We start from the raw sequence: 12,067 nt of genomic DNA, 5'->3' as shown, positions 1-12,067 counted from the left end.
TGGTAAATCTGATATTGTTTCATATAGCACCTGCACACAGATTAATCATGTTGGGGTTGAATAGGCTTTTCATACCTGGAATGATAAAACAAGTACCATCAAGTCTATGAGGGAACTATTATGTGGTTACACAACTCTCTAGAAATAGCAGGTATATCTCCCTCAAATCCTACCATCTGAAAAAAAAAAAAAAAAGGCAGGGAGCAGAAAAGCTATACGCATTAGATACTGTTCTAGTTACACATTCTGGCAAAACTGGCAGTATGCTTATGGCTGAGAGACCTTTGGATCTGCTGAATTATAGCTGACTGGAGGTTTAACCCATGCTAGCATGGAAAGCGGACTTTAAACGATGATGATGATGAAATATTGGATTTGATTTAAATGAGTATACATTAACCCAGGGTTTTCTGAATTTTTTTCTAAATCAGTTTTAATAATTGTTGGTATTGCACAAATAAGATAAAAAAGCAAAAAATTAAAAAAATTCTTATAGTGTCTTGGTTTTAAGTTGTCATTACTTAACATTAAAAAGTAAAGACTATTTCTGTTATAATAGGTCAATAACGAACAGAAGCACAAATAAATCCCTCTATGGCCTCAACTTCTGCAACAATAAAATAGACTGGGAGAAATTAGAAATAGAACTACCAAACTTTTGGCTGGTATTTACTTAGTTATCTGTGCTCTACATGCCTAACAATGTTTTATTCTTCTTTAGGAAAACACAGACTGTTGAGTCAATAAGGATATGGACAATGATTCAAAGAGTTGGTGGTTTGTATCTTGGCACAAATATAGCTTTATGTATGCAACCAAGACACAGAATTGTGAATAGCTGAATTCACTTAGCTGTTACAGGATACTGAAGTCAGTATTGTTTACTGTTGTAAGCAGTGACACCACTGTCATCATCATCATCATTTAACGCCCGCTTTTCATGCTGGCATGGGTTGGACGGTTTGACTGGGGACTGACAAACCAAGAGGCTGCACCAGGCTCCAATCTGATTTGGCAATATTTCTACAGATAGATGCCCTTCTTAATGCCAACCACTTTGAGAATGTAGTGGGTGCTTTATATGTGCTACTGGCATGGGAGCCAGTCAGGAATTACTGGTATCGGCCATGTTTGGATGGTGCTTTTTACGTGCTTCCGGCACAGGAGCCAATCAGGACGGGGAGCTGGCATCAACCACATTCAGATGATGCTTTTTACGTGCCACCGGCATGGGGAGCCAGTCAGGTAACATTGTCTCAGCAGGGTTCACTTTGCTCTTCCTTTTTCCAATGTTTCTAAAATAAATACATTTGGCAATCAACTGAATTGGATATACCACTTAACCACAGGATTAACTGAAAACAATTATCATACATACTGATGTTATCATTTATGGAAACTTCTATCATTTATACACATGAGAAAGGTTATATATGATGTCTGTCTGTCAATCTGATGAAGACCATCTAGTCATCCATCAGTATTCAGGCTTTGTGAGTGCACAGATAGCTAGTTAATCCAATCCACACATGGCAGGAAGTTTTTTGGGGGGTGTGCACAGAGAATGCAAGCAGCAGTGGGAGACCTGAGTGCCTTTGACTTTCTGATCTCCCTGCATAGCTCAGCTGAAGTCACTCTGCTGGCTTCACATGTCTTGAAGTCCTTGTCAGCTTCAGTATAGCTTTTTACTCTGTCCAATGTTGTCTGCTCCCACTCATTATTGGTGGATGTTGAAGGCACTCAGTGAAGTTTTCAGTGTGCCTTTGTCACATTTTTTATGCACCTTAGAAGTGTTTACCATTCTGGAATTTGCTGCAGAACAGTTTGTATACTGGCATGCAAACTACATGACTTGCCCGACACAGCTGTGACTGAATCAGGATTATGTGGGTAGTGAGCAGTCCAACATGAGAGAGTTATGTCAAGAATCTTGTTCTGCTGCATAATGCCAAGAATTCTTTTCTGAAACAAGTGGAATGAAAATGGTTCAGCTCCCTTGTATATTGTTGGCAGACAGTCTGTGCTTCACAACCATAGAGCCGCATGGTGAGAACTACAGCCTGATACCTCTTGATCTTTAGAGTGATGCCTCATCTGTTCTACACATCCTTGTGACGTCAGCTGAATTCAGTATGCTTCCCAGGAAGGTGAACTTGTTCACTGCATTTAGTCATTGCCCATTGAAGAAAATGTTAGTTTCAATGTATGCCTTTCCTGCGCAAGCTGAAGCATCACTCTGGTCTTCTTCGTACTGACTGTCTGGCTGAAATTATTACAATCATCAGAGAACTTGTTAATACTTCTGAGACATCGTTGGGGGCACAATCTTCAGCAAACAGAAAATCATTTAAGTTGTCTGTCAAAGTCTTGGTTTTTCACTGGATGCCTGCTAAAATTAAAGATTGGTCCCTCAGTATGGTATCTGATATCAATGTCTTTAAAGGCTTCCATCAGTATGTTAGAAAACATGGAGCTGAACAGAATGGGTGCAAGAATACAACCTTATTTCATTCCGTTGAAGACAGGGAAATACTTCTGATGTCTTTCTATTGTCTTGAACTTTGCCCAGCATGCCGTCATGTAGCTTTCATACAATGACAGTAGTGATGAATTTTCTGGAATATCCAAACTCTGCCATGATTTTCTGAAGCTCTTTTCTACTTACGGTGTCGAAAGACTTGATTAGCCACTGGAATCTAAAACTGACTAGGTTTCTGCTCTCCATCTTCCATTTGTAACATGTGTCATAATACTATATTAACCTTAAAAAGCCGGCTGTTTTTTTAATTCAGAGGTGCCAGTCAGCGCTAAAGAAATTAACATAAGCTGAAGAATAAAAATGAGTTAATGTAGAAATTTAACTGAAAAACAAACCTGAATTAGATCAGAGGTTATCTTCATGTTATGTTTTGCACATACATACATACATAATTTTGAAAGAATATAGGTCAGTCTCAGACACACTCATCTTTCTCTTAAGTCTTATAAAAATATCTTAAACTCCCACATACCTTTTTGTTTGTAAATATGAGGTTATCCTGACCCATTATTGATTTGAAGGTCATGCCAAAGCACAGGACTAGTTTCAGAAATGTTAAAACTATTTACTCATATTACATAAACCCAATCAAAACAAATGGTGATATTTTAACAGAAACGTGCTTTTGGCAGGTTGGGAGTTGAAATAATAAGCACATATATGAAGAAAAATATAAAAAGTGAATAACAAACAAGAAAAGAAAGAAGCAGGAGACAAGGTGGTAGAGCTAGAGACAAGGGCAATTGTAGAGAGACAGGCAGACAGAAGGAGAGGAATAAAGCAAAATGGTGAAGTAGTAATTAAATGACTAATTGAAACAGCAAATTCCTAAAATGTTACAGAATACATTTATAAAAAAAACAAACAAATTAGTGCCACTATTTCCATTAATACCCTTATCAAAATAATTACATTTCTATCATTTGGGATTAATGTAGAACAGCTACGTTGCCACATACTGCTCCACCCACTCTTTCTTAAAGAACAAACCAGAACACTAAATAAAAAAAACAACTTTTGGACATGGCTGCATGGTAAGAATCTTGCTTCTCAGCCTCATGGTTCCGGGTTCAGTCCCACTGCATGGCACCTTGGGCAAGTGTCTTCAACTATAGCCTCAGGCTGACCAAAGCTTTGTGAGTGGATTTGGTAGATGGAAACTGAAAAGAAGCCCATTGTGTATGTTTGTATGCGTGTGTCTTTGTATCTGTATTTGGGTCTCTATAACTTGGTGGTTTGGCAAAAGAGACCGAGAGAATAAGTACCAGGCTTAAAAAATAAGTACTGGGGTCAATTCATGCAACTAAAATTTCAAGGTGGTGCTCCAGCTTGGCCTCAGTCTAATGACTGCGACAAGTAAAAGATAAATGATAAAAGAAGTTATTTACTGTTGTCAAATAGGTTAACCCTTTCACATGTGAACCAACCATATCTGGCCCAAAATATTCTACCAGTTTTACATGCAAACTGACCAGATCCAGCCTGTCACACCTACCCCACAATATCATTCTAAAAATAAATAGTTACATCACTGAAATTTAAAAACTACAAGATAATGCATGATTAGTTGACAGCAATGTGAATAAACAAGCATTACATTTGACAAATTTAATCTGAATGCTTTACACATGCCATGTAACCCCCTTGTAACTTTTTTTTCATTTTTTGGAATTTTCAGAAAATTTTGGTGAACTTGTATTATACACAGGAATTCATATGATTATGCAGAAAAAGAAATTTTTTGATGCATGATTTATGGCCGATTTAGCTGTTACAGTAATCACTCGCCATACTGCGGTTCACCTAACATACCCTCAGTACATCACATATTTTTCTGACTAATATATGTAAATTTATATCATGGACACCTCAGTATATTGTGGGTCTCTGTGGCCAATAAGTATTTCCATGCATAAAAATTAATAAATTAATAAATAAAAATACAGTACAGCACTGCACTGTATAACACATTAATTAAAATATATTAAAAGAAAATATGTAGTGTACTGTAGATGAGTGGAGGCGCAATGGCCCAGTGGTTAGGGCAGCGGACTCGCGGTCATAGGATCGCGGTTTCGATTCCCAGACCGGGTGTTGTGAGTGTTTATTGATCAAAAACACCTAAAGCTCCACGAGGCTCCAGCAGGGAATGGTGGCGAACCCTGCTGTACTCTTTCACCACATCTTTCTCTCGCTCTTACTTCCTGTTTCTGTTGTGCCTGTAATTCAAAGGGTCAGCCTTGTCACACTCTGTGTCACGCTGAATCTCCCCGAGAACTACGTTAAGGGTACACGTGTCTGTGGAGGGCTCAGCCACTTGCACATTAATTTCACGAGCAGGCTGTTCCGTTGATCGGATCAACTGGAACCCTCAACATCGTAAGCAACGGAGTGCCAACACAAACTGTAGATGAGTAAACAAAGAATTGCACATACTGTATGGAAAATGAAACTCAGGAGGCGACTGTGTGGTGTTGTTTTGCATTTATAATAAAATAAACATATACAAATTATAAAGATTAAAAAAATATACAGTACAGTACTGTTTCACCTATCACGGGGTGGATTTTAGAACGTAACACCAGCGATAGTTGAGGGATTACTGTACATTTAGCATATCTCACAGCCACCTCATTTGTTTGTCAGTCTGACATACAATATCTTTCTCCCCATAAACACAGTTAATGGTCTATTGCTGGGATTTAAGCCAAAAATTCGGATTGTCCTTATTTTAAAACTGTAATTTAATAAGAAAAATTAAGCAAAAATTTTTTTTTCATTTTTAAAAATGGGAAGAAAAAATATTTTTTTTTCATAGTCATGTGAATTCTCATGTGTAGAATACACAAAAATTTTCTGAAAATTTCAAAAAATAAAAACGTTATGAGAGGTTATATGACGTGTGTAAAGCAGAATTCCATTAGCACAAGTGTTTAACTTGTCAAAAATAGTGCTTTCCAGGGTGAAATGTGGGAGTATTTCTCTTAAAAAAAATTATTCCTAGACAAAGAGTTAAAATTATTGTCTTGTTTTTTTTTGTTTTTTTTTTTTATAATAAGCAGATCTAATATCTTTAAATATTGGGTCATCCCATAAATAATGCGATATTTTCAATTGCATGAACTAAAAGGGATAGGATAAACTACCTGCATCAACTTGCTATAAAAACAGGTAGTAATTTTACCTTGTCCTTATTCTTAGTGCAAGTTTTGAAGAGTACAGTTCGATTTTAACAGTTATCTTTTTCAAAGCTATAATGGAAGTAACAAAGGAGCATATTTGGCAACAATGCAACGGAGAGTGCAAGGAATATTAATGCAGTATATGGGGATCAGACAATAAGTGTAAGCTAGTGTCAACGATGGTTCCAGAAATTCTGAGCTGGAAACTACAGCCTAGAAGACAAGCCTTGTCCTGCAAACCCTGATAGAACAAAATCCCATTGTAACTGTTGAGGAACTGGTAGAGAAGCTTAGATTTGGTCATTCAACCATTCATTGACATCTGCATGCCATCAGGAAGGTCAGTAAATTGTGTCAATGGGTTTCTCATAAACTTTCCAAGTCCAATCGAATGCAGAGAGTGAATGTGTGCTCTTTGCTGTCACATTTCATGAATGAACCTTTTTTGGACTGAATAGTGACTGGTGATGAGAAATGGGTTCTCTATAAAAATGTCACATGCTGAAGACAGTGGGAAGGGAAAGGAGAAACACTGGCACCCCAGGCTAAAGAAAATCTTCACCCATGTCAAATATTGTTATCTGTTTAATGGGATGTGAAAAGTTTGTCCACTTTGAATTTTTAAACCGAAACCAAATATTAACAAATATCTACTGCAAGCAGCTTGAGCGACTTTGGTTTCAAGATGAAAGATGTTCTTCCATCAAGACAATGATCAGCCACATACAATGAGGATGACATTCCAAAAGTTAGAGCAGTTTGAATGGTAAACAATGCCCCACTCATTATATTTGCCAGACACTGCTCCATCTGATTATCATTTATTCCGCAGTCTTCAAAATCATTTAGATGGAAAAAATATGAATTCTGTAGACGAGGTCAAAACAGTACTGGAGGAGTATTTTTCATCACGGACAAGTGAATTTTGGAAGAGAGACCTTGCAAATCTACCAGATAGATGGAAGGGCATTGTAGAAAATGAAGGAGAGTATATTTTAGATTAAAAAAGAACTTTGTTTATCTTAATTCAAGAAAAAATTGTCTAGATATTCTAGTAACACTATAAAAGTATCTTTAACCTAGCAAATAAAAAAACGGAAAATTTGTAGTCTATATTCTTTCTCTAAGAATACCATACAATACTACACCTACTTTCATAAATGACAATAACAATTAAAGACATAATTGCAGCTATCAAGAAAACAACATGAACTGAATAATAGTAAATTATAACTGGTCTTGAAATTACTGCTGGCTACATAAATCAGTGGACACTAATGTCACATTCAATACAATTGAAAGACATCAAGCCAAATTTGTTAGCAATATATATAGAAGGCACAGGATCATTCATTAAAGGTCAACATGGCTTTAGCCAAAGTTGTTTCATTGCCAATGCAAAGAGAGACACTGAACTAGTGCAATCAGTAATTATCTCCACTTCTAATTGGTGCAAGCCAGCTAGCCGAAGTATATCCTCAACCTAAACAAGCTGTAATAGTCCATAATGATTACACAACTTTCCTTCTCCTCCAAATCTCACGGAGTAGCTTTGAACAGTTCTTATAGAAATTTTATAGGATTTCACTTCAGCCTGATGCTCAGTTAGATCTTGTTCTTATTACTTCTTTCACATCTCTTGGGCAAGGCTCCTCCAAGCTGAATACCACTCTTGATTCTGGTGAGGTTATGAGTGCTTTGCATAAGCCCAGAGTTGGCTCTCTCTCACTATCACTCTAAACACTTGTGAGGTATTCATTATTGGCATCTTTGGAACAGGTCACCTGACTAGTCTGCTTCTTTATTTACATTATTTACATTTGACGGATATTTGTCCTCATCTTGTTTGTTGTTAAAACGTTTTGGCTGATATACCCTCCATTCTCATTCCTAAGGTATTTTTCAATGTTATTATTATTCAGGTCACTGCCTGGAATTGAACTCAGAATCTTGGGGTTATTAACCGCTATGCCATATGCCCGTGGGCAATTATGGAGTGAATTTTAGGGCTTATAAATCTAATATTCTCCTATCCTTCTTGAATACCGGTTCCCATATGCTATTCATATCTGCACTTGGTCTGCTTAGGAGGTTGTTGTGTTCTAAAATATGTGCGTAGTGGTTAAGAGCGCGGGCTACTAACCCCAAGATTCCGAGTTCAATTCCAGGCAGTGGCCTGAATAATAGTAATAATAATAATAACAACATCAAAAAATACCTTAGGAATGAGAACCCAGGTTCGAAATTTCCCCAAGACACCTGATGAAGGCTGGAGAGTATATCAGCTGAAACAGTGTGTTAACAACAAACAAGATAAGGACAAATATCTGTAAAATGTAAATAATTCCTCATCTCTTAAACATAGAACTGTAGTCTGCTTCTGACTGAGAAGCTGCTTTGTCAATTTGTAGAGGTTAGCCAAGAATGCAGCTCACTTACTTGCTTTCTCTCTTCATCTCCTATGGCTTCTCTGTTCTTGTCAATACCAGAAGCTCCTTCCTGAGGATTGCCCCAAAATTTGCTGGGTCAATTTTTTCAATCACCTCTGCTTCCGTGTATTGCTTACATCTGATTTAAGTTTGTTCTTAGGATGCAAGATTTTCATTACCCTGCGGTTAGCACAAAAAAAAAAAACAGATGGTATGGGCCAGGCTTCCTTGGTCTCAAAACACTCAGTATCAAAGTTCACAATAATGGATGTCACAGTTTTTAACTGGTGGATGGTCCACATCTCCCTCAGCAGTTACTGCCAAAATCCAGCCAACGCTTATGTCAGACTCCTGCCACTCAGATGTCTTTGATGAATGGGACCCACTGGATCCTTGGCTGGGCTAGCTGAGTGTAGCCAACCAAAGGGTCATCCAGTAGACCAATGCTAGCAACTGTAGGTGACATACGGAGGCTCTAGGCTCAGTGGTTTATATCCAGGCCATGCTTCTCCTGCATCTCACAAGATACCTCTGTGTACTATGTCATCCCTTCAGCTGACACACACCTTACACTGGTGTGATGAATCCTAAAGACCCTCATATTCTCGCAGGCCTTAATGCAGATGCACTGAACTTCCATTGCTCTATTTTCCTTTATTGTTGTTCTTCCATCTTGTGGAGGGGTGGTGCATAATAATAAGCACCGCCGCATGGTGTACTGAGCTAGACAGAAAAAAAAATCAATATATATCCATTTTCCCGAAAGTTATGACGGAAAAATGGGATCTTGTGAATTTTACGAAAGTCCTCTCTCCACCCCACAGGTTCGTTTACGCAAGTTTTTTTTTGTCCTATTCGTTTTCTACACAGCTGTTAACACCCGGCAGGGTGCTTTTTTTTTTTTTTTTTTTTGTTAACGAGTGAAGATCGTTATATTAACCGACAGAAATTGTAAAAGTTACTTGACGTTCTAAGACCTGTGGAATAAGAATACAATAATTTCGCCACAACTATAGTTTAATGCTCACTCCCATCCAGTTTGTGTATGTGTGAGAGAGAGAGAGAGAGAGAGAGAGAGAGAGAGAAAGAGAGAGAGAGTGTGTGTGTGTGATGCATAATTAAGAAGTTATGAGAAACTGGCTCCTTACTCACCAGTCTCCTTTTTTCATACTGTCCACGTTAAGAGATAAGCTGAGCAAGAACTGTAGACATTCTATTTGGTTAGCTTGAGAAGCTTCGTGTAACGGTGTTTTACGATCATTATTGATGGATTCGAACACAATTTTAGTGTTTAAGGTCCATTCCAGATGGCGATTGAGAAGTTCTTGGCTAATAAACTTTAGAATATTTAGACGCCCGAAACGAGCAATTAAATGAATAATGTTGTCCCCTGCTTTATTACATTTCTTGATCAACCAAGCTTCCTGAAAACTATCAATATAGTCAATAAAATATTGTAAATTTCCCTTCTGAGCTGCTTGTATAAGGTGTTCAAAGTAAAAGTTACTCATTGCGAAAGAACATAGAAAGCCATGTGCAGTTTGTTATTGTAGATAATTTGGGTTCACACCGATGACATCAACACCGGTCCTCGTATTCCTAAACTTTAGAAAGTTAAGTATTTATTTATTTGGCAGTCGCAGAAATTTATTTTTGCCAAACAAGTTAATAATTAATTAGGGTATTCGTGTGTATTCAGTGACTAGGAAAGAATCTACTGTTTGAAGTTGTTCACTGGTGAGATTGATTTGCTTGGGGGATTTTTTTGATGTATGACCAACTTTCAGTGCCAATTCTCAGGTTTTACCACGTTTAAGCTGTCAAGGGACGTAACTTGGACTCCTCGTCAATACTAAAAAGTTCGCACGGAGTGCCGACTTTTGAGTTAGCTCTTGTGGAAGGCTAACTGGGCCTGCGACCCAAAACTAAAGACAACAATAATAATAATAAAGTATTTATTGGTACGCTACCAATATTGTATTAGTTTAAATGAAGAACTTGTAAGTTCACTAATTTTTAGTGTTCTTTTAGAATTTGAATTTTCAACTGTTAGCATATAACAAATCCTCATCCAGACCTGATCCCACTGCTGGTTGTTCAAGAACCAAATGAAGGGCAAGTTTTCAATCCTGATTCCAAAAAGGTATAATATGTCTATGTAGAGCAAATGTAGTCTGAGATACAGGGGTCCCGGACAGACAGACAATTTTGCGTCAATTATTATTAATGGTATTTCGTCCATTATTAATGGTATTTCGTTCTGAGTTCAAATTTCACCGCGGTTGACTTTGCTTTCATCTTTATGGGGGTCGATAAAATAGGTACCAGTGAAACACTAGGGTCAATATAATCGACTAGTCTCCTCCCCCAAAAGTTCAGGCCTTGTGTCTGTATGTAGAAAAGATTATTATAGATCAAGAGGAGGATGTCAATTTTCGCATACTTTTGTTCTTTAAATTATATATAAGAACCACTCTTTGCTAAACATAAACTCCAACTCAAGCCAACCTCAAAATTCTTACTTGATCAATCAACATTCTAAAAATAGCAATTAAATTGCTCACAACACTTCATACAGTGTTTCTCAACCCTTTCTCCTGCACCTCTCTTTAGTTTTCAAAGAAGACTTCTGGACATGCAACCGATGTTACTTCAGCTCTGACATCCTTAGTAGGATAGAACCTTGCTCTGAAGTCCAGATCCCTGTTGAAGATTTTGCCACCACCTTCCAGAGTTTGTCTAAGTTGAAGCATGTCAGTTGATTCCCTAAGGGTGCTCAGACTTGTTTCGCCTGAGTTCTCTCAAAACTACTGAAGAACATCTGCCTATCCAACAACACCTTGGACTGGCAGAAACTATTCCTGTTCCCTTTGGTCTCCCTCTATGTGATAAATGGGAATAGTGGTTCTCTCACTTCTTCCCTGAAATGGCAGTTTCAGCTGTTTGAATCTACTCCATCCACTGTTCATCTCACGTCAATCATCAGCTCAACCCTGAACAATGGTCAGCCATGTAACTTAAGGCTGTTAATGCCAAATTCAGCGAATATGACATTAAAGGAGCTGTTTGCCTTTTTTCCTCTTTGTCCACTCTCTTCCCGTGTACTAGAGACTCCCTCAACCAACTGAAGGAGAATCATCCTCCAGCCCCTCCAGATGATCACCTACACTGGCCCGACCCACCAAGTTTTCTTCAACCCATCTTCACCTCTGACAATGCCAGGATGGCAATTGCCTCTTTTCCAGCAGGTTCTGGCATTGGGATCGATGGCTTATGACCTCAGCATCTCAAGGATAGAATCTCCCTCTCTGCTGATGATGCTGGGCTTGAACTCTTGGAGAACCTAACACAGTTTATAAACTTGCTCTCATCCAAGAGTGTCCTTGTCTACATTCATCCTCTGTTCTTTGGGGCCAAAATATTTGGTCTCACCAAGCCCAACAGTAATCTCTGCCCTGTAACAGTTGGCTATACTCTGCAACGGCTCGTCCTCAATTTCTAACTGACCGTTCAAGGAATTTTCTTCTATTCGGCTAGAAATAGGTACTAAGATAGGTTGTGAGGCTGCTGCTCATGCCACCAGAGTTTTCACCAACTTGCCTTCTGTGTCCCCAAAAGTCATCCTCAAACTAGACTTTAAGAATGCTTTTAATTCCATCAGTCGAGACGTCATCTTCCGTGCAGTAAGGGAGAATTCCCCACCACTTTATCACTTTGCTTGACCACCTCATCCCATCTGCCTCTGGAGTCCAACAGGCTGACCCACTTGGTCCTGCCCTATTTGCATTGTGTATTGATGATGTTATCAAGTTGGGAGCCAACCTAGACCTAAATGCCTGGTACCTTGATGATGCTTGTTTGGGAGGCCCTCCTGACAAGGTACTTGCAGCTGTGAGGATGATAAATGTGACATTTGG

At 38.4% G+C, this 12,067-nt stretch overlaps 1 protein-coding gene across 3 annotated transcripts in view; it reads right to left on the bottom strand.

The window, feature by feature from the left end:
• The window catches only part of LOC106871250 (ankyrin repeat domain-containing protein 16), a 77,555-nt gene extending 67,175 nt beyond the window's left edge, over positions 1 to 10,380 (bottom strand). The window contains exon 1 of one of the 3 annotated variants that reach the window (XR_016241810.1): positions 9,303 to 9,916. Coding sequence is in view for 2 of the 3 variants with exons in the window: in XM_014917603.3 (XP_014773089.1) it covers positions 9,303 to 9,661 (359 nt within the window). In the remaining variant the exon portion in view is untranslated. Of the gene's footprint in view, positions 1 to 9,302 lie in introns of all 3 variants that reach the window. The other 2 variants (XM_014917603.3, XM_089351911.1) reach the window with 2 other exon arrangements.
• Positions 10,381 to 12,067: the final 1,687 nt, after the last annotated feature.

The sequence above is a fragment of the Octopus bimaculoides genome, chromosome 5 (assembly GCF_046866305.1).
Source record: "Octopus bimaculoides isolate indiv1 chromosome 5, ASM4686630v1, whole genome shotgun sequence".
In the NCBI taxonomy this organism is placed as follows: domain Eukaryota; kingdom Metazoa; phylum Mollusca; class Cephalopoda; order Octopoda; family Octopodidae; genus Octopus; species Octopus bimaculoides.
Note: the sequence above shows the minus strand (reverse complement) of the source record. Positions and strands in the feature narration are given on the sequence as shown.